The sequence below is a fragment of the Dipodomys spectabilis genome, unplaced genomic scaffold (genome assembly GCF_019054845.1).
Source record: "Dipodomys spectabilis isolate Male_0828 unplaced genomic scaffold, ASM1905484v1 ptg000297l, whole genome shotgun sequence".
Lineage (NCBI taxonomy): Eukaryota > Metazoa > Chordata > Mammalia > Rodentia > Heteromyidae > Dipodomys > Dipodomys spectabilis.
Window position 1 is genome coordinate 7,621,486 of NW_024870974.1, and position 27,267 is coordinate 7,648,752.

Consider the following 27,267-nt stretch of genomic DNA (forward strand, 5'->3'; position numbering starts at 1 on the left):
TTCTCTAGCTATCCAGCAGTTCTTAGAATTCACTGCACCGTTTCATCAGTAATTTAAATTAGAGCTGAGTTTGAGATGATGTATGGGTCCCAAGATTTAGAAACGACTGACACTGGATAGTTCCTACATGCAGCTTTTGATGTTTTAATGTTAATCATTAGGAGGGCAAAGAATCTATCACCCAATCCTTGTGCTTAATACTGAAGGCTATCCCCTCTGGAGGGGGAAAGCTAAGTCTTTTATTTATAATATTTGGCAGAAGAAATTAATCCTGTGAAGCTAAAGAAGTTTCAGCTTCAAGCTGTCTTACTTGACTGGGTTCCTTCTAAGACCTTGGAAGGGGCTCATAGCAATGTGTACACATACCTTATCTTTTCCCAGTAACTTTGTAAGTGTAAGATATTTCTGTAATCTTTTCTCAAAGACAGTCTCTAAATTGCATAAGCTTCAGGTTCTAAAATCTGAATTTGCCACTGACCTTGTACACAGCCCTGTCATGTTCTCAGCCACATTTCTCCTACGTGCAATTGCTTGTATTAGTGCCCAAGTGGGTGTGTGCACTGAAATACTTCATAAGTACATTGGTAATTTTCTGATTGATCAAATGCGGGGGGGGGGGGGAGAATCCCACAGTGACTTCTGTGTCTCAGCTATTTTTGGAAAAATAATCATGGTATTAGATTTGATATTATAGTATGTACATCGCCAAGATTTCAAATATTCCACAATCTATTTGACAGTTACAAAATAGTATATCATAGTATAACAATTCTCCGGTAGACATGAGTTATATAAATCTGGACTTCTTTCTCATTCTTTGTTTTCCAACTAACTAATGTCTATATCCTTAAATACTAACCATTTTAAAAAACTAGTGAAATAATGATCCTTAATTCAAGAACCTAAAGTGTGATTGGCTTAGGTGAAATAATTTAAGTTTAGCCCTCTACTTATTGCTCTGATTTTTTAAAAGTTTGCCCTTTTTCTTTATGTGGGAATTTTCAATGCAAAAAATCTTGAAAATTTTCTACTTTATGATAAAAAATCATGTTTATCCCAAATAGGTCTTGAAAGTTTATGAATGAGTCATCATATATTAAGAAAAGTATATAGTTCTAAAGATCAACCCCAATCAGGTGAAGTTGTTTATTAGATCTACAGTCTTACAAATCTGGATTTTATGAAACACAGGGAGTTCATATCTAGCTAATTTAAAATTAGATTCTATATTGATACATTACATATAGCCCATACTATTCTTTATGGAACACATTTTTCTTCTGTCTTTTTCTGAAGATATCAATTTGTATGTTTGTTAAAAAAAATCTATTTTCTCTTAAAAATAGAAACTACCAAGGCTATTTTTAAATTTTTAAAATTATTTTTAAGTGGTTGTATCAATGCTAGTGTATCGATGCTAGTTTTCCAATGATAATAAATTCTTATTTTTAATCTACATCATTTTTATATTTTCTTTAATTTAGCATAGATTCTACCACTTTTGAGTGGCAATAGAATAATGTATGTACTTTACCATTTCACTCCTAATTCTATGGCAAATCATATGCCTTTTTTCATTGGGTGTAATTCTTCTTGATGTCACATTGCTAGCAACTAGAAAGAAATTGAAGAACTGGAATTTCTCATTTTGTTTCATTTTTTTACAATGCAAGGGAAGGAGTTGCATTCAGCATGGTCAACAGCAGCAGGTAACACTAGCTGCACCTTCTTTCCCTTTGAAAATCCACCCTGAATGAGAAATTGAAGCAAAAAAAAACCCACATTGATCTGAAGGGCTGAACTAAAGAGGGTTTTCTATTTTCATGAGATAGAGATTAAAATTTAGGTTTTCATTTCCACCTACTGATACTTTCACAAACATTCCAAAGTTGCACAGTTTCGAAGATGGTTTAGTTAAGAGCTTCTCCATTTCTCTCTCTGTCACTCAGAAAGGACAACACTTACCTCTAACAGAAGCAGAATACGAGGAAATGAAACAGAGAAAAAGCACAGCAAGAAGAATCATCCTGACTAGCTGCCCTCTGCTGCATCCAGCTCCGAGGCTCTGAGATGTGGACTCTTCTGATGGCAGCCAGCTAGGAAGTGACCCTCCTCAGAACCTGCGACAATAATGTTTATCTCTGGGGAAGAGGTCAGATTCCAAACTCCAAAATCAGGACCTAAGTTCACCAAAGGGCTCATTATTAATGATTAAACATCGGTGGGCTGTAGTTTTCAGTTTCCTATTCTTTTTAATATTTCTTCACTCTATAAGAAAGAAAAATCAAGAAAGTTTCACTTTGGACAGCTAAACCAAATCCGTCTTGCCTTCCTTTCTTTCAATATAGGTGAATGGAGGAAGATTCTAAGGAAGTTGGAAGTGATCCTTCTCTGTTCAATATGTAATACTCACCATGCCCATAGTTTTCGCCATGCCAATGTTTCTTTGCATTGCACCACTTTACATGACAGGTGGGCAGGCCTGTCAAATTCTGCTAAATCTGGTTGGATTTTATGTCTTCTATAATCTTTTTTTTGCATTTTCATATGGAATTGCAACAATAACTCTGCATTTCAGAATATACATCTCAATCCCTACCACTAACTTACTACTTCACAATAATATTTCTTAGAACTTCCATTCCTGAAATGTGGATGATTCTTTCTGTGTGTGAAACTATAGTGAGCTGAAGTAAACCAGCCTGGTCCATCATTAATGTGCTAGTAGTGTAGAGAAGGCCAATTGAGCAGATCAAAGTAGAGCTGCATTTGTGTCTGTGACAGGAAGCAGTCTGAGTTCTCAGATGGGCTAGCTGGAGTCCTGTGCTTTCTGAGTTCCATTTCTAGGAAGAGTCAGAGAGTCTATCTCAGTTCTCACCACTTTTGGTACAGAATATTAATTAGGAAACTTCTCTAGACATAAGGGAACAACTTAGTATAGCTAATACCATGCTGAATGAACCCTTGTCCAAGAAACTTGGAAAAAAGCCTACACAAATGGGGTGGCCTGGGGTGGGCGGGTGGGGAGGTGAATGGCAGAAAAGTTTTGTCAAGAAGAGGAAAAGTGCTGGTGAGGATTTATTGGAATGTACTTGAAATAGACCATACTTCAGTACAAAATGTGTATTTAAATTTGCCCTGGTTCCTCTCAAAACGTGTTTACATCCCTAACATTGAGCTTTTATCTTGTAGACAACTCAAGTAAAAAGGTAACAGACTAAGGTCACAAAATGAAATACAACATGGAAAAAAAATCTCCAGTATCAAGTTTGTTTTCTCTTGAAGTATATATATATATATATATATCTTTTTTGGGGGGGGGTTCCGGTCGTGGGGCCTGAACTCTGGGCCTGGGCGCTGTCCCTCAGCTCTTAAGCTCAAGGCTAGCGCTCTACCACTTGAGCCACAGCACCACTTCCGGCTTTTTTCTTTTTGCTTATGTGGTGCTGGGGAATCGAACCCAGGGCCTCATGCATGCAAGGCAAGCGCTCTACCACTGAGCCACCTTCCCAGCCCCTTGAAGTATATTTTTATATCAACAATTGAAAGATGAAAATGGTTTCCTTTTTCTTTTTTGTCCTTTTCATTATCTTTAAGTAGTTGTACAGTTGTCTTGATCAATATTGTTCCTTTCATCATTCTCCATCTTCCCTCCTAATCACACCCATCCCCTCAATTTTCCCAGTTTCACAGGATATGCATTCTTATTCAAAGTAGAACTTCATTAGTTTTTCTAGAGTTAAACAAAAAAGACCACTCTTAGGAAAATTAACTTTAAATTTTTTGAAGATTTATGAGTAAAACAAGGTCACATGAAAGTGCTCTTTCCTTTCCATTTGAATGAGTTTCTATTCCATTCAATACCACATACCTAGGGTTAAGAGGCCATTGGAGTCACTTGAACTTTACATAGATTCTTACTTAAGGGAACTGGTTTACATCTTATTTGAATGTATAAGAACTGCCTTTTGCATTTTCATTTGAGACTCACAGTTCCATAGATTTTCAAGTTTGTGGTGTAGGCTATGTGGTACATGATACGTGTCTCTTTGGGTAAAGTACTGTTCGTTGTCAGGTGTTTTCCAGAGTCCAACCAATAAAAGGCATATCACTATTGCCTAATAAAGTGCTGTTTTATTTGAACATTTGATTTCCCCTAGAAAGCTCTTATGAGTCACTGTACTACGTAGTCATTTCAACATAGAATGTTCAAGGAAGGCTGTTTGGAGTAGTTATGAATAACATTCTTTTATATTTTGCACTTGACGTTTTCTTTTAGCATTTGAGGAAAGACTTCTTAGGATTGTTTCACTGAGATGAAGTAAGAATGACATTCTACATATTCAGAGAACTCCATGTAGTACCGAAGTATTTGCCTTTGTTGCTCTTTTGACCAAACACAGCAAAGACTACATGTGTGGGAGATTCCTCCTAAACTCACCAGATGCTTCACATGGCATAAGCAACATATGTCAAGGGCTCCCACAGATGAAATATTATGCGCAGCGTTCTGCGTCAAGTGACTAACATTTTTTGAAGTATATCATCACAATGATCATTTTATATATTAGAAAAACCAGGTTCAGATTAACTTTGCAAACTGCTTTAAGGTATGTATAAAGCTTATATTCATTATGCCTCTCTGTTTAAGAATATTAAAGGTGAGAAATGGGAAAAAATAGATTCTTATGCATGACACAAAACTGTTATTAGTTGGGAGTGTCTATTTTTAGTAATGGCATTCCAATTGGATATGGAAGCTAGTAGAGCGTTTGGTTTTTATAGTAGATATTCGAGGATGAAAATACAGAGGGGAAATTGATTTGTGCTATAATCAGGACAAAATTGAATGGTACATTTCCAAACAATACTATATGGCCAGGGTGCCCTTTTAGTGGGCACGATAATGAAATATTATTTTTTACTATCACTTTGTCTTAAGACACTCTGAAACAAGGGTAGATGACTAATTCCAAAGTACTTTGTGTTTCTGTTGAGTATCATAGGTTGTTAGGAGTTAACTTATTTTCTGAGATTAGAAGATAAATGAACTTTACCCCACTAAAGGTCGAAAGGAAATGTATTACCCTCTTAGATATAGATACAATAAGTGAGATGTATGATAGCTATATGAGAAGAAAAAAGTCAATTTGTAACATCAAAGACTTTTGTCTGTTTTTACAAAGAAGTGTGAAATTGTTTTTTTAAAAAATTCTAGCACATTTCAAGTTATCCCTGAAAGATCAGTCTAATGATATTTTCAATTTAATAATGGGCTTCACATTTTGAAGGAACTCTGAAAAACATTTTTTGTTTGGTTAATAAACCTTATAACTTTGGGCTGGGAAGGTGGCTCAGTGGTAGAGTGCTTGCCTTGCATGCATGAGGCCCTGGGTTCGATTCCTTAGCACCACATAAGCAGGAAAAAAAAAGCCGGAAGTGGCGCTGTGGCTCAAGTGGTAGAGTGCTAGCCTTGAGCTGAAGAGCTGAGGGACAGCGCCCAGGCCAAGAGTTCAGGCCCCACGACCGGACCAAAAAAAAATAAACCTTATAACTTGATGACCTTTAAACAGGCATTAAGAATTTCTCTGAGAAAGTAACGATACTCTAAAATCCTTCTCTTAACAAAAGTAAATTTGAGACTTAGGTCTGAGACATTTAGAATCAAAGACAGCCACTTTTTCAAAATAGAATTAGGAAAACTTTACCCCCTCACAGAAACAACCAAAACATCCTTAAACATCTAGTCAACCTAAGAGGATTCTAACCTAATATTATCTTTGGCCACTCAAAACTGAGTAGTATTTAAACAAGAGAATTGCTAGACCAGTCAGTTGATTACTCCAAAGGAAATAAAGTAAAATGTTTATAAAAATAATTTTGAGGTTATTAAAATCAGAGCTTAATGTAAAATACTCAGTATTAAAATTTTATTTTAAATGTAACCTAATTACACTTGCAGACTAATCATTGAGATATAGGTTCAGTTATGAACATAGAGTTCAAATATGAACTCCTTTGAAATAGAATCATAAGCCAAATAAGAAAACATAAAATATTTAAGAGATATCAAAAGATTTGATGGTTAGGGTATAAGTGAGGAAAAGGTAATATTTGGGGAGACTCTGAAGAATTTCTCCAAAAGCAGAGACCAGTGGCTCACATTTGAAATGGGAGACTGAGCTTGTAACCAAGGTGAGGAGAATCATGTTGGAGGCTAGCTCAAGTAAAAAGCTAGCAAGACCCTATCTTTAAAAAAGGTAGACATGATGCTTTGAGCCTGTCATTCCGTATGAAGTAGGTCTAAGTAGGAGGGTAGTAGTCCAGGCCCACTGAGGAAAAACAGTGCAGGCCTTACCTGAAAAATCATCAAAGCAAAAGATTAGAGGTGTGGCTCCAGGGGTACTCTGCAGTTGTCATAACAACTTACTAAAAACATTACTTGCTTTAAAAGAAGTAAGTGATTTATGAAATGGTAGCCCATCTAAACAATAGCTTAATAATAACAATTAAATTATTTAGGAAAGAAGTCAGGGCACTCAGAAGTCAATTGTCTCACAAATTGGCAGGGTACATACTTTAAAAAAAACACACATTGAGAATTCTTTCAGTGTGGCTCTTGTGTTCCTTTGACATATCCCATTATCAGTGAGTTTGTAGTAGTTTGGGTTTAGATTTTTATTTCTTTTTTTCCCCTTAGTATTCCTATACTACCAATATTTCTTGTGTACTCCAATCCTAAATTCAGTCATTCCTCCGCGGATTTTGGAGTCCTTTAGTAAAAATGGCATTAGAAACCAAGGTCTGGGTACTATTTGTGCTCTAGGTATGTATCCATGCTGTTCTCATCACATTTTTAATCCATGAACAAAGAGTACCACTTAATTTACTTAGGTCTTGCCGATTTAAGATTTTCCTCAGGTTTCCTTAAATATAGCAATTCTTTTAATCTTTCATTTTAAATGTTACTTTTCAAGTCCTACTTGAACACGGATGGTATTAAGAAACAAATTGACTGTTGCATGTTAATTTGTATCTATTAAATTTGCAATACTTGCTTTCTAGTTTCATGAAGATTTGGGGGATTACCTAGATTGTCATGCGCTCTGCCAAGTGTTGTTACTTTTTTTCTTTCCTTTATTCATGTTCTACAAAATAGGACTTTCAGTATTATCAATGTGTGTGTGTGTGTGTATGTTTGTTATACCTTTAAATTTTTTTCTTTTCTTGAATCATGCTATTTCTGAGTGTTATTTTCATATTTTCTATCATTAAAAAATGTTTCCAAATTTGTGTTGAAATAGTAGGTGATAGTTTAACCTATTTTTTCCAGCTTCAACCTTTTCTAGCAAGCTTAAATGAATTTCAATCATCCAATAATCCTTTCCTGAAGTGCATTTTTATTAAGAATATATTAATTGTACCAAATGAGGGGCTCAGTGATACTTCCATGCATACATTTTATATTCTTTGACCATATTCTGTGGTGTAGTTCTAACTAAGTTATTCTGTGCTTTTAAGAAGGAGTGAGTTGAATAGCTTTTCTAGCCTTCTGACTAGGGTACTTTTTCTGATGTTTTCATAAAATGACACATGTATTTCCTGTTCTCTATCTTCACTCTCCTCTTTCACCTTTCTCTGGACATACTTTTTGATCTGCCTCTGCTGTTCCTTTCCTGTTAAATTTGGACTCTAATCCTCGTGATTTCTCCTTAATGTGGTCTTTGCAGCAGATTAGAGTTACAGTTTGATGTTTTTGTTTTCCTAGAATTCACATCACTCTGGCAAGTTTAGAACTTCCTGCTGGTTCCTTTATACCAACCTTGAACTTGCTGGATCCCTGCCAGTTGTGTTACTAATCCCTTTGGGTTTTTAGTAATTATTTGAGAGTTTGAAGTAACCCGCCCCCCTTTCTCAGAATGTTCAGATGTGTCCTTATATATTTCAAAATATGAGCTGGTAGAAACAATCCAACTCCAGTATGTTTCGTGTCTTAAAATTCTGGTTCTGTCTGTAGCCTCCTATCACTCTGCAATATGCAGTCTTGGCTACTGGGATTAGTACTACAATGCCCATAGATGCTGCTGTCTGTATGAATAATGATTTCATGTCTTACACATATATATCCAGAAGAGGGAATGCTGCAGATTTCTCCGCCTCCATCTATTGAAAGCCAAAGTTACTATTATTTTCTGACACTTGGCTTCTCTTGTTCCATAAATGACCTAGTGCATAGGATTACATTGTATAGCAGTCCAAATTAGAAAAATTCTTAGAATTATCCCTTTGCCTTCTTCCTCATTCTACCCACAGCTTTTCAGTCATATTCAAAACCATGACACACACACATACTTGCTTTCACGGTCACCACTATTTCAAGTTCCTTTCTTTCCTGACATTTGGACAATTTACTTTCCAAGATGGTGCAAAATTACTAAATCTTTGAAACTATGACCTTGGCCTCAAGAAACACTGAGCTGTTCCTTCCCATCATCAGCATCTCCAGTGCAGTATACATGGTATTCACTTCCTTCTGGATCTCCTAGTACACTGGGATTGCAGGAGGACACAGATGATACTTTAATCACTACTGTATCACCAGTGTTAAGACAAAATACACAGAACTCTTTTTTTTTTTTTTTTTTGGTCAGTTATGGGGCTAGAACTCTAGGCCTGGGCACTGTCCCTGAGCTCTTCAGCTCAAGGCAAGCGCTCTACCACTTGAGCCACAGCACTACTTCAGGCCTTTTCTGTTTATGTGATGCTGAGGAATCGAACCCATGGCCTTATGCATGTGAGGCAAGCACTCTACCACTGAGCCACTTTTCCAGCCCCAAAACACAGAACTCTTAAATGTAATAAACATGAATTTTATAAATCAATGATTATTTCATATCACACAACTTCACCTAAAACGTTTTATATACTTCAGTCTTTAAACTGAACTTTCTTGTTGAACTTTGTTGGCATTTTCTTTGGATTTTGACCATATGACTACAAAGTTAAATGTTTGAGTTTAAATATTTATGACATAATTAAAGTGAGAATTTTTTGGCAATGTAAAAAACTGTTTTAAATCTCTAAGGACATCATGTATTACCTCTAAAAATGTATAATTATTTATAAGACAGATCCCATAGGAGCAACTGAACAGCTGTTGAGAGATTTGGCAAATCACTATGCCAGCCTGAATTTAATGACCTACATGTGAAGAGCTACATATCCAATTACTAATCCTCCCTCAGCTACTTTCTGCCCTGATATGGAGGTGGCTGAAAAAAGATGCCCTACTAACAGATCAGAAATGGATCCAGACTTCATTGCCAGTGCTCACTCAAGAGAGATCTTCTTTTAAATTTATTTTTATTTTTTTATTGTGAAAATACTGTACAGAGGAGTTACAATTACATGGGCAAAATATCGAGTACATTTCTTATCAAACACTGTTGCCTCCTCTTTGTTTCCCCTTCCCAACCCTTCCCATACTCCCCCACGCCCAAAGATGTAAAGTTCGTTTTTCAACATAATGACTTGTACATCTCATTGTTGTAATGGGTCCACCTGTATCCCTAGTTAAACGATTTGTTTGTGCCCTTTCCCTCCACAAATTATACCAACATCAAATATAGTGAAAGTAGGGGTTATACCGTGGGGGAGGGACATGCAAAGCAACATAGAAATCATCTTATAAATATGTTTGAAACAATTGCATGAAAGAAAAAAAAAACATTTGAATACTTATCTTAGGGTTCATTCCCCTAACATCAACTTATCTGACCTACTCAAAAGAGATCTCTTAATCAGAGTTCAGTTAAGAAAGAAGCAGAGAGGGACTCACAAGTGTCAGCATAGTTTTCAAATAAAATTTGGGAGTTTAAAGCAAGAGTGACTTTGATTTTGTGATTAAATTCAGAGAAATTTCCAGTCTTTTGAAGAATCTCAAGTCATAAATTGAATTTTCTATTCACTGAAACCTTTTAGCATGTCCAAATGTCTTCAGGCACCAAGAAAAATTCATTTTAGGGCTGGGATGTGGTTCAGAGAAAAAGCTTTTGCCTAGCAAAATTCAACGTTCTGGGATCGATCTCTAGTACAAAAAAAAAGTTAAAAGAGAAGGAAAAATAATTCACTCCAGGGTTCTTTCCAAACAAAGGTGGACTTTCATTCAAAGATTCAACGCTAGTTTTTAATCTTCAAATTCTATAATAATCACCTATTGAAAGTAGGGCCAAATAAAAACGCCGAAGACAAAAACGACAAAATATATTACTGTTGCATTTCTTCTTCATGTATTACAATGAAATGTCACCTGGTGTTTTTGCAAAACAGCCTAGGCATATCTCAGGAATATCTCAGCACAGGGTTTAAGCACGTGTGTTAAAGCCATATAAAGTGAGGAATTCTCAAATTCATTTTCTTTGCGGACTTCACTCGCATTTCTAATTCTCCATTTGAACTGTAAAGCCTTGATGTCCAGGCAACCCTTTCCCAAATTGGAAATACACTAGGCAGGATTTTCCTCCGGTCCTCAACACTGAGGACATTAGGAGGCTTTGTCAGGTTTCGCATGTTCATTCTGGGGAGTGGAACTCTGAATCTCCTAATATACAAGCGAATTAAATGCATGCAGGTGCATAGCTTTTATTCTTTCAAGTTTTGGCAAGGATTTATTTTAGTATAAGAGGATTAAAGTAGGAAGAAATAGCAAAGGAGAAACGCTCCCAGCTCCCTAGCAGGGAGTTAACGATTCCCATCTCCAGGTCCTGGGAGGAAAGAGCCCAGGACACAAACAGTCCTTCCCGCTCCCTAACCCCCCAGCCGTAAGCCCCGCCCCGCTTAAGCCCCACCTCTTTCCGCCCCGCAGAGGGTTAGGAATTGGCTCTGTTTGATGACGCAAAAGCGTAAGCGACGGAGACGCCACCGTGCAACTACCGCCTCTGACTCTGGGAGTTGAAGTTTCCGAAGGAGACCGCGCACGCGGTAACGCGACTACTCCAGAAAGGCTTTCTGAGAGATCGCTCACATCCCCACCTGCTCCTGGGCTCGGTAAGTCTGGCACTATGGCTGGCGCTTGCTTGTGGATGGGTATCTTTTCGGATCAAAAAGGGTGCGTTGCCATGCCGCCCGGCACTGGCAACAAGGGCTTCCGGAGGAAGAGAGGAGCAGGCCCGCGTAACTACCTGCGGCCTTGCAGTTCCTAAAGGAAATGACGTCAGACAGGGCGCGTACCCGCTTGCCGACTCACCCCTCTAATTCGTCGGCTGCAGCTTAGTCCCGCCTCCGGGCCCCGATGGCAGCGAATAGCGTGAAGGGAGAGTGGGCGCGGTTCTCGCGGCCGGGGTGGGGTGTTTTCTTGCTGGTGTTCTTTGTCGGGTGGATTCCCGGTTTACAAAGAGGCTGAAGAGGGCTCTGAGCTTTGAAAGATCGGAAGACTATTAGCGGCAGTGCCACTTGGTGGCTAAAAACTGGCCCAGGCGCTTTACCCCGCCTTGGCCTGATTTGCCCTGGGAGGGAATGACCTGTCAGCCCTGGGATGTGGAGAACCCGAGGGGAGGTTGGGGCAGAAGCTGCCAGGCCTCGTGGCGGTCAGCCCGCCCTGGACGGTTTTCAGAAGATCTAAGTGTTGCTTGATTTCACTGGAATGCTTTTTAAGCCCTTCAGGTTTGGGGATTTCTCCGGAGATGTTAAGAGGATAAGGACAGCTTTTTTTTTACTTTGAAAACTTAATTCTCTCTCGTTCCATGCTGGCCTTCCCCGCCACAGCTTTGATAGCTAAGCAGAGCTAGGGACTTCTGCTCCTGCAGATTTGGTCAACATTCTAAAGCCTCTGTCAGTTTGGTTCTTTGTGATTTTTGTTTTTATTTTCGTGCAAGTGCTGGGACCTGAGCAATCAGGGCCTGGACACAGCTCTTAGCATTTTCACTCAAGGCTGGCCCTTGACCACTTGAGCCACACTTCTGTTTTCCTGGTTTGGCACTTTCCGAAATGAATAAGTGCCATAAATGATAAGAACTTTTTTATTTTAGTCAGTTTGATAATACTCTCGAAAATTGTTTTAGTTGTTCTTATTGACCACGGATTAATGTGTGTTCTTCCCACACCAAGAGGTCCCGTCGTCTTCATCCAGTTCTTAGTTTTATAAGCCCGCCAATCTCTGTGAATAAACTCAAATTTTTTAAAAAGCCAAAATAAAATTTCACACAAATATTTATATAATTACTTAAAATATCGTTCTTACATATTTTCTGTGCTTGCGAAATGTCTTGTGAGCATTCCTGCATGTTAAGAACCCATAACTATTGAGATTTTATGTCATGACCCAAATTGAAATAATTAGAAAACAAGTTAGTAGTCATGTTTTACATAATGGGTAATTGGAACAAGCTAACACATAGCGAAATGTTTACACATAAGAGTTGGAAGTTATCTTTGTACAGTTCATCTTGAGGATAGTTTTTTTTTTTTAATTATGTTCACTCAGTTGTGACCTTTGCTTGTATTTGATAGGCTGATTTAAAACCTTAGTAGGTTATGATAGGTTGAGTTCAATTTAACTTGAGACTTCTCCCATATGCAAGGCAAACACTCCCCCTGGTGTACATCAGTTAGAACATTGCTTTCAGCCGCTTTTAAATTCTCACTGTATAGCAATCACTTGGAATTTTTGATCATTATAGAAAACTAGCCAAATATTTTGCCACTAATGAACTGAAATGCATTGCCTTGGTAAAGTATTATTTCATAAAACACATTCCTTTAAACTTTAATTATGCTTTCAGGTTTGCTTTGAATACATGCATTGCTTGATTTAATGTGCTGAATGTCGAAAGAAATTAAAAGTAATCACAATACATATATTTTAAATTTTTCCTTCTAATTTTTTTAGAATTTGCCTCCAGTTTCTGATTACAGAATCAAATTTGATGTTTTGGTTTTTAACCATGACTGAAACATAATATTTACATGAAAGTACATTGGACAGGGCAGCCAAACCTGTTGCTAAAACTGGCTGAAGTTTTAAATGTTGAAAACACACGTTTCTACATATGCTTTTTAAAATAATTCAATATAATTGATCTATTGGGAGAGGGTTGATTTTTTTTTTTTTTTTACCTTAAAATATAGCCATAAAATATAGCTGGGGGGTGGGGGCTCATGCCTGTAAGCCTAGCTACTCAGGAGGCTGAGATCTTAGGATTGCAGTTTGAAGCTAGCCCAGGTAGGAAAGTTCATGGGGGTCTCATCTTCAATAAACTACTAAAAAGCTGGATGTTGTGCTATGGCTCAATTGGTAGAGCACTAACCTTAAGCAGAAGAAGCTCAGGGACAACACCCAGGTTCTGAGTTCAAGCTCTAGGACTGGCAAAAAATAACATTATTAAATAATGTTATAAATATTTTTACTGATATTCAAGTAGTTTCTAACAGTGCTTATGCTCTAAGGCAACTTTTTGTGTACATTTATTGTAAGAAAATGTGTTACTAGATCAATAGCTCTTGGTGTATTAAAACATTATTTAAGACTATGACGCCTTCTAAAATTTTGTATGATACATCCAGTGAATGATATACTGAAATGATACTGAAATGATCCTTGCTAGTAAATGACATTTAACTACCTAAATTTTTTTCCTTTTTATTTATTCCTGACATAGTTTAACATTAATCATATGTTTTGGTAAATTACTGCATTGTACTTTTTTGTGGGTTTGTAAATTATTCATATCGAGTTGCTTTTCAGTTTTTCCAAGGCATCAAACAATGTCCTCAGAAATATTGTCAGCATTTACTGACACATCTAATGTGGAAAGAAAGCAAGATGTAAGTGAAAGTCAAGAGGAGAAGCAGAAGCCATGCTCCAATGAAGTGACTGAGCCAGTGTCTAAACGGCAAATGAAGAAGTTAATGAAACAGAAGCAATGGGAGGAGCAGCGGGAACTCCGCAAGTAGGTGTTTCAGTATGGGATTACTTCTATGCAGAAGAACCAAGAGTTAGACCTGCTTAGTCCTTGCACATAGGAAAAGGAATTATGATGGCCTGACCTGCTTCCTGCTTGCTAATACCACCACTTGGAGTAAAACTGAATGCACTTTGAATTGAGGTTACTGGTTTTCATTAGTAGTGGTGAATTTGCATGCGATCCTTGTCCTCACCCAGAACCTACTGTAGAGAGCAGCACCATTTCAGAAACACTTAACTTCAGTAGGGGATATAGTTAGTTTCTGTGTCCTAGATAGGGAAGAAAAGTAACTCAGATCAGTTTGACCTAACATGAATTTGGCTAGAATAGGTTCTTCTGAGAGCAGTTCTACTGTAGCGGGTATGGTTCAATGCCAAAATTTACAAGAGGAAATAAACTATAGCTAATACAGGTTAGAGAAAAAGTATGAATATTCCTTGAAAACCACACTGGGGAATGACTAATGAAAGTAACATTCATCAAGATTCCAATTTAGTAGGTTTTCCTAGTGAACATGCAATGCTACTAAGGAGACTATTGATCAGAATCGTTAGGAATTAAATAGGTAGCTTTAGATTGTTTTGAAAAGTGATTTTCTACTTGTATAAAGCTGCTAGATGAACTAAAACTTCATATAGTTTACCTTGATTGTAAACTATATTTTGAAGAGTCTGGGGAATATCTAGATACACAAATAATAATAAAACATAATTTCAATTACTAATTTTAGACAAAAGCGGAAAGAAAAACGCAAGAGGAAGAAATTAGAGCGCCAGGGTCAGCTGGACTCCAACTCTGATGGAAATGAGCGAAAACGTGTGCGAAGACATACTGCACAGAGCAATCTCCGCCTTATCATTGACTGTAGCTTTGATGATTTGATGGCATTAAAGGTATCATGAATGATTGTTAGAAAACTATAGGGTTGCCTTGTTGGTGGGAATGCAAACTTGTTCAACCAATTTAAAAAACAGTATGGAGGTTCCTCAAAAGACTACACATAGAGCTCCCCTATGACCCAGCAATCCCACTTTTAGGTATTTACCCAAACAATCACAAGGCTATACAAAAGCTACCAGCACAACTATGTTTATTGCAGCATTATTCACCATAGCTAAGATATAGAACCAACCCAGATGCCCCTAGGTAGATGAATGGATCAAGAAAATGAGTTGTGTGTTTATATACCCACAGACACACACACACACACACACACACACACACACACACACAATGGAATTCTATGCCTCCATCAGAAAGAATGACACCACCTCTATTTGTTAGGAAATGGAAAGACTTGGAAAAAATTATAGTAAGTGAAGTAAGCCACACTCAAAGAAACATAGGTCCCATGGTTTCCCTTATCTACAACTAGTATATGTCTAGGACAAGCAGAAGAGGTCAAAAGCTATGTACATATGACCATATAACCTGATGCTAAGCGAAATGAACCCCAGGACAGGGACACAAGAGATTTTATATTTCTTGTTGCTTTTTTAAAATGTACTTACAGTGTACTATGTGGTTTTTGTTTGTTTGTTTCTTTGTATGTTCTTCACCCATGGTACAACCCTATTGTCACTGTATGTGATTCTGGTGTCTTGCATCTTGTATATACATTTTTCTAATTTGAGGGGAAGGGAAATAACAAAATGCTGAAATAAGTATGTAAGATGACCCATTCTAACAATGAGATGTACAAGACAGTATGTTAAAAAAGAACTTTACAATGTTGTGGGGGTGGAAGGAAAGGAGAAGGAGGAGTTGGGGAGGAAAGGGATAGTAGGGGAAAAATAAGGGAGAGGGTAACAGTGCTCAATAGGAAGTGGACTCATTACCTTGCTTATGTAACTGTAACCCCTCTATACAGTATCTTTACAATAAAAAATATATATTTAGAACAAAAAAAAACCTGTAGGTAAACTAAGTCCAAGTTATTTTAATTTTAATATGTATAATGTTGCTAATAAATTTATGTATTAAAGTACATCTTAAGGGACCAGATGTAGTGGCATATGCTTGCAATCCCAGTTATGAGAGAGAGGCAGAGATGAGAGGATCATGGTTTAAGTCCAGCTGGATAAAAAAGTTACTGAGACCCTGTCTTGAAAAACAAGCTACGTATGGTGGGCACAGTTGTAATCCAGCTACGAGAGGCAGTGGTAGGAGGATTAAAGGCTGAGGCTGGTCCATGACAAAAACAAGAGACTCTATCTGAAAACCAAACCAATAAAAGGCTGGGAGTATGGCTCAAGTTATAGAGCACTTGCCTACCAAATGTCACACCTTGAGTTCAAACCCCCAAATTGCCAAAAAAAAAAAAAAAAAACCAGAAGAAGTAGTACATTTTGACTGAAGATTTTCAAAATTTCTGCCCCATAAGTTAGTTAATAAATCACTTTGATATCTGTATTTATGTATAGACAAAGACATATCCTCCATAATTTAAAGAGAAATTTTAGTACCCTGCATATTAGCCATAAAGCCATTGAGAAAACATGAAAATAGTAATAGTATGGCTTTAAAGGAATTTTTTGCTGCCTCTTAAGAGTAGCTATTTCTCGAGAACTCAAATTTTAAGTGGATATGAAAATATGAAAGGATGGGACATTTACTGAACTACTGGCTTTCCTTACAGTAATGTTATTACTGTGGAAGGAAATCAGTCACAATGATGAGACCTTTGCCTATCCAGCCGTCCCTTGTGCTAATTCTGTTCCCTTAACATCTTGGAATGGCCATAGGTTGTTTTGATAACTTTTAAAAATGACACTCTCTTTATAGGACATTAAGAAACTTCATAAGCAGATTCAGCGCTGCTACGCAGAAAACAGGCGAGCACTTCATCCTGTGCAGGTATGTTGAAAGGACCGAAGAAATAGATGATTCTAGTTGCTTGTGCATGAGTCTTAAGGCATCCTATTTTTTGTTTTCTTTTTTTGTTGTTACAAAAGTAAAATATTATGTTTTTAATATCTTAAGAGGTTTCAATTCAACATGCCAGTTATGAGTACAATGCTTCTTGATTAGTGTCATTCCCCTTTCATCATTCACATAAAGTATTTTAAATATAGTTTCTCACATGTGGTTCTCACATGTGGCCGGATATCATTGTAAGGTGGGTACTTTGTCACACTACCTCTCAGCCTTCACTTGCAGCCAGATCTGGGAGATGGGAAGGGGGGATGGGGGAGGCTGCCCAGGACCCACATAAGCGGTAGTACCTGTTAGCCAGGTCTTGACTACGTAAGTGTTATAAATATGCTCTCCAAGAAACATTGGAATGACGATAAACCTGATAATAAAGAATTACCTCACCAAGGCAAAATTTACTTCTGCAAAGGGTGTGCCATCAGCCAAAAATCTGGTAAGCAAACACACAGCAGGCAGGCTGTCCCACTATTTATCCCTAATACAGCAGATCCTGCTCCTCTGCTCTGATTGGTTGAGCTTAGGTTCACAATATGCTTGCATATTGTGAATGTATTTATATAGGGTGATTTTGAAATAAGATTAATAGTTCACAAGTAATTTCAAAATGTATCCATACTCTACTATTTCTTGAACTGTCTGGGATCTGGGATGTGTTGTAATTCCATCTTGAAACCAGTTTAACACAAACACCTTGTGTTTTACAAATACTTTTTTTTTTTGGTCAGTCATAGTGCTTGAACTCTGGGCCTGGGCACTGTCCCTCAGCTCTTCAGCTCAAGGCTAGCACTCTACCATTTGAGCCACAGCACCATTTCCGGCTTCTTCTGCTTATGTGGTGCTGAGGAATTGAACCCAGGGCCTCATGCATGCAAGGCAAGCACTCTACCACTGAGCCACCTTCCCAGCCCTACAAATACTTTATGCCAAGGCAGTTCATCCTTTCCTTAACAAGAGCCAAGCCATCAAGCCAAAGCAGGAACTTTTAAGCAATTCACTTTGATAGAAAAGACAGTCTTCCTCAGGTTAAAGGATATTCCTTTCTTTTTTAGTAACTGATAGGATTGAAGAAGAATTTCATAAGTTTGGATTAAGATATTGTTAAGAGTACTTCTAGTTACATATTTTGATTTTTACCAAGTAATCGTAGCTTTAGGTTTTCATAATTTTATATTTTATGATTTTATGATGTCTCACTTCCATGATTCTCCTTCATTCCTCTTCTTTGTCCACAATGAGCTCTCGTCACCCATGATTCTGATGTTACATAGGTATTCAGATTTGGAATCAAAGAAAATTGGGAGGACTTTCAAGTGGCAAAAAATAACAAAAGTGGTGAAAGGAACAGGAGATGGTAAGCTCCCAATGATCCAGGCAGTCTGCAGAGGTCGATTTTCATGGAGAGCAGAGTGCTTGTGCTATAAAGAAAATGGGGTGGGGCTGGGAAGGTGGCTCAGTGGTAGAGCGCTTGCCTTGCATGCATGAGGCCCTAGGTTCGATTCCTCAGTACCACATAAGCAGAAAAAGCCAGAAGGGCGCTGTGGCTCAAGTGGTAGAATGCTAGCCTTGAGCTGAAATGCTTAGGGACAGGGCTCAGGCCCAGAGTTCAGGCCTCACGACTGACAACAACAACAAAAATAGAAAACAGGATGGAAGTATGGAAGGAACACTGAAGCTAGTGGGTTCTGATGTCCCTCTTCACACATGTCATTTCTACCAGGAATTCTTTGTACGTGCAGTGTTCATCACAAATCACTTTTTCCTGGTCACTGGGAATATATTTTGTATCTGCTTGATGATTAGATGAGTATATGAGAGAAATAAATACTAAGCTTAAATGATCATTTTCCTTCTCTTCCGGTGCCTGCCAATCCATCAACAGTTTTACTTGACCAGCCATGGTGGCCAGCTGAAAAAGAACATGGATGAGAATGACAGAGGCTGGGTCAACTGGAAGGTAATCAAGAAAGATCCACTCGCATAATCACACGTGTTTGTGCTTTGAACCTTCTACACTTTTGGCCTAAATCCCCTAAAATGCTGCTCTTCAAACCTGCATGCCACAGGGTGAAGTCACTGTAAAATTGACAAGTATGCCTGTATGCCATTTCTTCTAAATCTACGCTTTCCAGAGTGGGCCACTGGCCACATGTGACTGTGGAACTGTGAACTGTGGTGTGAACTGTGAATGGGAAATAGAGTTGATTTCTAAAACTTAGTGACAGTTTAGTAATTGGGACCAGGGAGGAGAGAGTAAAAGAGAAAGGGAGAGAGTAAAAGAAAAAGATCTGTGTGTGTGTGTGTGTGTGTGTGTGTGTGTGTGTGTGTGTGTGTGTGTGTTGGTCCTAGGGCTTGAACTCAGAGCCTGAATGCTATCCCTGAGCTTTTTTACTCAAGGTTAAGGTTAATTGCTACCACTTGAGCCATACCTCCATTTCCAGCTTTGTGCTGGTTGATTGGAGACAAGAGTGCCTAGGCTGGCTTCAAACTGTGATCCTTCATCTCCTGAGTAGCTAAGATTACATGTGTGAGCCACTGGCACCTGGCAAGATCCATGTAATTTTTAAGTACTTATTATATATTATAATGACAGCATGCCTTATATTAGTAAACGATAATGTTAAAATCAATTGTTTAGTTTACCTATTCACTTCTTTTTTTTTTAAATTTAATTTAATTTTATTTGTGAACATACTGTACAGAGGAGTTACAGTTACATGGGCAGGATAATACGTACATTTCTTACCAAGCATTGCAGCCTCCTCCTTTGTTTACCCTTCACATCCCTTCCCAGCCTCCCCCCTCCCCCCCTAATCCCAATCCTTCTCCTTCACCCCCCCGCACCAACGTTGTAAAGCTCGTTTTGGACATGACAACTTGTACTTCTCATTGTTGCAACAGGTCCACCTGTATCCTTAAACAACTGGTTTTTCCCCATCTCCTCCACAAGTTATACTGACATCAAATATAGTGAAAGCAGGGGTTATACTGTGGGGGAGGGACATACAAAGCAACAAAGAGATAATCTTATAAATGTGTTAGAAACACATGCATGAAAGAAAAAAACATTAAAATACACATCTAAGGGTTCATTTTCCTGACATCACATTATCTGACCTTTTCCGCTTGACTCATACATATACTAGATATTACAAATAAGGGAAACCATGGGACCTATGTTTCTTTGGGCCTGGCTTACTTCACTTAATATAATTTTTTCCAAGTTTTTCCATTTCCTAACAAATGGGGCAATGTCATTCTTTCTGATGGAGGCATAGAATTCCATTGTGTATATATACCACATTTTCTTGATCCATTCATCTACTGAGGGGCATCTGGGTTGGTTCCATATCTTAGCTATGGTAAATAATGCTGCAATAAACATAGTTGTGCTGGTAGCTTTAGTGTGGTCTTGTTTGTAAACATTTGGGTAAATGCCCAAAAGTGGGATTGCTGGGTCATAGGGGAGCTCTATGTGAAGTCTTTTGAGGAACCTCCATACTGCTTTCCAAAGTGGTTGAACAAGTTTACATTCCCACCAACAATGAAGTAAGGTTCCTTTCTGTCCACATCCCCTCCAGCATCTGTTGTTGTTAGAGTTCTTGATTTTTGCCGTTCTAACTGGAGTGAGGTGATATCTCAATGTTGTTTTGATTTGCATTTCTTTTATGGCTAGGGATGTTGAACATTTCTTCATGTGTCTATTGGCCGTCCTTCTACCTATTCACTTCTTAAAATATGACAGGAGATTTAAAGTTTTATGTGTGTGTGTGTGTGTGTGTGTGTGTGTGTGTGTGTGTGTATGTATGTGTGTGTGTGTGTGTGTATATATGAGGCTCATAGTTTTCTCTATTGTGCCAACTGACTGTTGAGTCCCAGATATCAATAGGCTTCAGACCCGGTCCCTGTGGAGTACATCTCAGAGAAACACTGGGTAATTTGTATACTTTATTGTTTATTTTTCACAATGACCAGTTTTCCTTCTCTCACTAATAATCCTGTAATAGCTACATTTATTACCAGCTTATAATGTGAACACTTGCAAACACAGTGTATTTATTACATCTTTGTATCTACTTTCCTCTCATGCTGTTTTAGAATGGACATACTTCTAATTATTTTGTGTCTTGCTGGATTTTGTATATCATCAGTTTTCCAGAGGGATAGGAGACTCACTGGTCTTTAATTAGGTCCATTTTGTGGCTTTTGGGGGATTGATCTCAGGGCCCCATGCTTGCTGGGCAGTTTTTTTCCTCTACCTTTTGCCATACCTCAGGCCCTTGAGGCCCTTGTAATTATGTATAGGACAAATTTATGATGTATGATTTCCCAGAAAAGTGACTCTGTATTGATATATAATTTAGGTGTCTGCTTCATTTTTGGTTTTCTTTTCTTTTTTTTTTCTTCTTTTTTTGGTTGGTCATGGGGCTTGAATTCTGGGCCTGGGCACTGTCTCTCAGCTCAAGGCTAGTGCTTTACCACTTGAGCCACAGCGCCACTTCCGGCTTTTTCTGCTTATGTGGTGCTGAGGGCCACATGCATGCAAGGCAAGCACTCTACCACTAAGCCACCTGTCCAGCCCCATTCTTGGTTTTCTTAAAATTATCAGACAATGATATCTGAGCCTTATGACTTATTTTCTTTTTTAAAAATTATCTTTAGGTAGTAGTAGAAAGGAGCAGCCATTTAACAGGCAGTTTTTGAGTACGATATATCTTGATCAATGTCACCCCTCCCAACATTCTCACCCATCGCTCCCCTGCTCACTCTTCTCACTTTTCTTAATTTCATAAAACATACATTGAATTCTTGTCTGCATTCTCCCCACTTCTTCATTCGTTTGTTTCTTTCCCCTCTACCCCACCTCACCCCTTTGAGTACCTGCTTCCTGGTGTTTCATTTTGCTGAACTTTTTTTTATTACTTATTTATTTATTTATTTTTAATTTAATTTTATTTTATTTGAGAACATACTGTATAGAGGGGTTACAATTACATGGGCAGGAAAATGCATACATTTCTTACCAAGCATTGCAGCCTCCTCCTTTGTTTACCCTTCACCTCCCTTCCCAGCCTCCCCCCTCCTCCCCACCCAATCATACCCCCCTCCCCCCCCACACCGACATTGTAGAGCTGGTTTTTGACATGACATTTTGTACTTCTCATTGTTGCAACAGGTCCACCTGAATCCTTAAACGACTTGTTTGTCCCCATCTCCTCCACATGTTATACTGACATCAAATATAGTGAAAGCGGGGGTTACACTGTGGGGGAGGGACATACAAAGCAACAAAGAAATAATCTTATAAATGCGTTAGAAACACATGCATGAAAGAAACAAAAACATTAAAATACATATTTGAGGGCTTGTTTTCCTAACATCACATTCTCTGACTTTTTCTGCTTGACTCATACCTATACTAGATATTTATTTTGCTGAACATTGATTTTTGACTTTCTAAGGTATTATTCTACTTGAGATCTTCCTTTCCTCTACCATATTTCAGTTAATACATTTGTATACACTAGCACACCACCCAGCACATTTACTTAGGAGTTTGTAAGCTACATCTAACTTCCACAGAGAAGGGAAAACATGGGATTTTTGCCTCTCTGGGCCTGACCTGCTTTATTTAACATATGTCCCATTATGCACCTAAGGAGGTTTCCAGAATCCTGGCTGCCAAATGTTCTTTCTTGTACTTTTCATCTGATAATTTTGGTCAAGCTTTCAAATTTGTATCTTTGTAGAAAAAAAAACATATAAAATTATATTAATGGGCAATTTTATTGGATCATTTATGTAAATGGAGAGAAAGTATCTGGAGAAGACATTTCTTAGCTGGACAACTGATTAAGAGCACAATAAAAAAATTATTTGTTTTTACTGAAAAAGCGGTGGAGAAGTTGGTTAGTGCCATAGTTAGGAAGGAGTTCATGGATTAAAAAGTTTGGACTTTGCCAGGAGTCAGTGGCTCACACTGGTAATCCTAGCTACTCAGGAGGCTGAGATCTGAGAATCATGGTTCAAAGCCAGCCCAGGCAGGAATGTCCATGAGACTCTTATCTCCAATAAACTACCAGAAAACCAGAAGTGATGCTGTGGCTTAAGGGGTAGAGTGCTAGCCTTGAGCTGAAGAGCTGAGGGACAGTGCCCTGGCCCAGAGTTCAGGCCCCACCACAGACACACACAAAAAAGTTTGGATTTTATCCTTCCAGAAAAGGTAGAGCATAGAAAGTAATGCTATTAGAAAATTAACTCCCTATCAGTGTGTGAACTAGAACCGAAGGGCCTAAGGGACAATAAAATTAGAAGGCTATTTATATAATTAAGGCATGTGATAAGGAATTAAAGAAGAGATTTTCAATGATTGTATTGGTAGTCTTTCAAACTTCATGCAGATGCTTTTATATGAGTTTGTTCAACTTTCACAACCTTCCACCTTTTGCTTTTGAAGGATATCCACATCAAACCAGAGCACTACAGTGAATTCATAAAAAAAGAAGACCTGGTTTATCTTACATCAGATTCACCTAATGTTCTGAAGGAGTTAGATGAATCAAAGGCCTATGTGATTGGAGGCTTAGTGGATCACAACCATCACAAGGTACTATTACACGTGTTTGGGGATTTACTCATACTTAAAATCCTATCTCAGAGTCTGTAGAATGCTGTGATGTATTAGACCTGTCCAGCTAAGCAAAGGCTTCCCCCCCATGGAGTTCACTTCACTTGGAGAGGTCAGCACAGTTACCATCTGTATCTCACCCAAGAGGAGTCTGAGGCACTAAGAAATTAAATCTAAAACCAGTAGTACTCGGTGGGCAAAGCCAATGCCTAGAAATGAGCCCACAGACTTAGGTGCTATGCTGTTCTGATAAGGAGAGGCTGCTATTAACCAAGTAGTCAAGCTTCCTTCAGTTTTACATAGACAATTTTCATGAGATTTTTTTTTTTCCTATTCTATTTATACTTTGCTATTTTACTCCATACCCGCACTTAGATGAAAAGTGATAGAATTGCACTTTCTAAAAGAAAATAGCATTTTGTACTTGACAGCAGGCTAAACCCAAACCAGCTTTCTGAGGAAAATGATGCTTATTCCCTGTCTGAGGAAATACTGTTAGCAGAATGTATGAAGTGATTCTTTCTTCACAAGCAGAGTTGTACAGGTTGAAGGTCATTTGTGCTTTGTTTGAAAGTAAGTACTGTACCACTTGAATCATGCCCCCATGTCTCCAGTCCCTTTTGCATTTATTTTTCTGATGGGATCTCACATTTTTACCTGGGATGGCTTCGACTGTGATCCTCTTAATTGGGCTTCCCTTATAACTGGGATAACAAACATTAACTACCACACCCTACTTATTGGTTGCTAGGGTCTTGCTAACTTTTTGCTCTACCTGGCCTTGAACTTCAATCCTCCTGATCTTTGCTTCCCAAGTAGGTGGGATTACAGGTTTGTTCCACCAAACTTTGTGGGGGTTTTGGTTGTTTTTTTGTTTTGTTTTGTTTTTAACATTCACTGTAAAAGTGTTTGCATTTCTCTCAGAATTTGGCTTGAATATTTTTAACTGAGAGAAAAGCTATAGGGCATGGTGAGAAGATACCTTAGTCAGAAGACAAGTGTAACTGCATATCCTTGGAGGAGCTTTGTAAATGGGCTGGGATGATCATTTCTTTTGTGTCCTGTTAGTAAATTGAAGTTAAAACAAATGCTATGAATTAACATTCTAGTTAATTGTCAAGAAAATGTTCCCACATTAAGAGTAACTAACACACACACACACATACTACCCTCTTCAGATAATCATTCCTAAACTAACTCTTCTTTAAAAATTATCTTCTACTGTCATAGACATTAAAAATAATTTGGTGCTGTACTCTAAGTCTGAGTGCATTTGTTTTAGGGATTCACATACAAACAAGCATCAGATTATGGGATTGACCATGCACAGCTCCCCCTTGGACATTTTGTGAAGATGAACAGTCGGAAGGTTTTGGCAGTCAATCATGGTAAGCTAGACAGATGCTCCAAAAATCCCGAACCTCGGGAAACATGGTGGGAAAGAACATCAAGTTTATCACTTGAACAAATAGAAAATATTATACCTTCCTGGAGAAACAGATTTATATAAAAAGTAATCATTTATATTCTGTTTAAACACTAGAAATAATAATGCATACTTTAAAACACTTTGAAAATGTTTAGAAGAATAAAAACAATTAATCTCACGACTCCTAGATACTTTGCATTAACTCTTTGGTGTGCTTCCTTCCATTTCTTTCTTGTGCTAATATATTTGTATTCTCAGTTTTGACCACTATTATTAATCTAGTATATTGCCCCACTTCCCTGCTTATATTTTTCCATATCATTGAATACTTTTTAGTTGCTTTGTAATATTCCATTATATGAATGTATAATAATTTAACCACTCTTCTATTGCTGAATTTATTTTTCTTTTTGCTGTCATGAATAACCTTATGATCACTTTGTTTTTGTTTACCAGGAGTTTTAAGGCGAATTTAGTCAATTCACAGCTACTTATTGAAACCTAAATACTTCCTATTGCAAATTTTAGGGAATTCTAGAAATGATAATTTTTTATTATTAAGTAGTTATACACAGAGGTTACAATTCCATAAGTCAGGTTATGAGTCCAGTGCTCTTGAAGAACTTATAAAACTTTTGATATATAATGAAAATTACTTTGCTATGAAGTAATCCAAAATCTCTTTCAGTAGTGTGTTAAGTGACAGAACAGCATTGATCATCTTTGCTCCTAATGTATAAAGAACCAAAAATAAGCAGGAGGAAGCTTTGGAGCAAGAAGCTCCGAAGAGTGAGTGGAAAGCAGGAAATTTAGATGGATGCTATTTATTCTGTAGTTATCTATCAGTACTTAAAGAAATGGAAGGGATAAAATAGGAAGGAAAGTAAAGCAGTCCCCTGTTTATTGGTTGTATTTGATAAAGGATGCAGGTAAGTTTCTGTGTGTTTCAGAGGGGATGGAGGAGAAGCTGGGGAGGAGGGGACCTGCTTCAGAACCTTGGGACACATTGCCCTGGTAGCCAATGGGAGGGAGGGAGGGCATATAGCTACCATGACAGACTTATACTCTTAGTACAAAGAATGTATTATAAGAGTATGTGACATTGAGATGAACTTGAAGTTTGTCTTTGACGCAGTATTTGAAATTATTCTGGAATACCTGGAAACAAGAGACTGGCAAGAAGCCTTTTTCACCATCTTACCTCAACGAAAAGGAGCTGTTCCCACAGATCAAGCCTGTGAACATTCTTCCCATGGCAAGCAGTCTCCTGGGGCCGAAGGCGGAGCCAACAGTGATTCCAATGAGGGGGTCAATAGCAGACTTGAGCCCAGCTCTGAGCACCCGGAAGCAAAGCAGGACAAGGAGAAGAGCACGGAGTCTTGAGTGGCCGCGGCGCACACTAATATTCCAGGTTCTCTCCTGACCTACGGGAAAGCTAGGAAGTAAAATACTCAGATTGAAAGAAAGCTTTGTTTTCTCTCATTTCCTTTGTTAAGTTAAAAAGAAAACAATTCAAGGTAAACGGCAACATAAATTTTTGCTTTTGCATAACATTTTGAAGGTGATTTTTTAAATTGAATTTTAAGCTTTCAGTAAGAGTGTGAGTTTATTTTATTAATATACCCTCAAATCTTTCATTTGCTGGAATTAATCTTCAAGATGTGCCTTCTGACTTTTTGGGTTTTATTGTTTTATGTTCATGTCAGTGTCTTTCTGATCTGTCACCTAGTTATTGGTGGAGGCAGACATCTGTGTTGTCAGTCCACTAGCATGTTAATATGGGAGGTCATCTACCCTGTATTTTCAGCTTTGCTATTCATTTGAGTTACTTCAAAGGTATATAGTAGTTCTAGAAGAAATAATAGTTCATTAGAGTCTGTTGTTTACCTCTTTGGACTATAGAGCCCAACCCTGTTCCCCTTTGAGATGGCATATTCATGGATCTGCAGCAATCATGAAAGCATGGAAAACCTTTTATCTGTTTTCCTCATTTTCATAATAGTAATTCATGGCCAGGCACACTTGGCTCATACCTATAATCCTAACTATTCAAGAGGCTGAGATCTAAGGATTGAAGTTTGAAGCCAGCTCAGGCAAGAAAACTCCATGAGACTTTTATCTCCAATTAACCACCAATGGAACTATGGCTTAAGTGGTAGAGTACTAGCTTTGAGCAGAAATGCTCAGGAACTGTCAGGCCCTGAATCCAAACCCCATGACAAAAAAAAGGAAATTAAAAATACACACACACACATACACACACACACACACACACACACACACACGCACAAACATATTCACTTTTCAGTTACAAAATT

At 38.0% G+C, this 27,267-nt stretch overlaps 2 protein-coding genes across 2 annotated transcripts in view; one reads left to right on the top strand and one right to left on the bottom strand.

The window, feature by feature from the left end:
• LOC122127161 (microsomal triglyceride transfer protein) overlaps positions 1–2,038 on the bottom strand; it is a 44,535-nt gene extending 42,497 nt beyond the window's left edge. The window contains exon 1 of the mRNA XM_042701764.1: positions 1,966–2,038. Coding sequence (XP_042557698.1) covers positions 1,966–2,026 — 61 coding nt within the window. The 5' untranslated portion in view covers positions 2,027–2,038. The remainder of the gene's footprint in view (positions 1–1,965) is intronic.
• Positions 2,039–10,875: 8,837 nt separating this feature from the next.
• Trmt10a (tRNA methyltransferase 10A) lies at positions 10,876–27,001 on the top strand. Its single transcript, XM_042701771.1, has 8 exons — positions 10,876–11,046; positions 13,742–13,946; positions 14,692–14,854; positions 16,746–16,817; positions 18,775–18,849; positions 23,350–23,499; positions 24,803–24,908; positions 26,085–27,001. Exons 2-8 carry the CDS (start codon positions 13,762–13,764, stop codon positions 26,330–26,332), a joined length of 999 nt encoding a protein of 332 aa, XP_042557705.1. The 5' UTR covers positions 10,876–11,046; positions 13,742–13,761; the 3' UTR covers positions 26,333–27,001.
• The last annotated feature ends 266 nt before the right edge of the window (positions 27,002–27,267 follow it).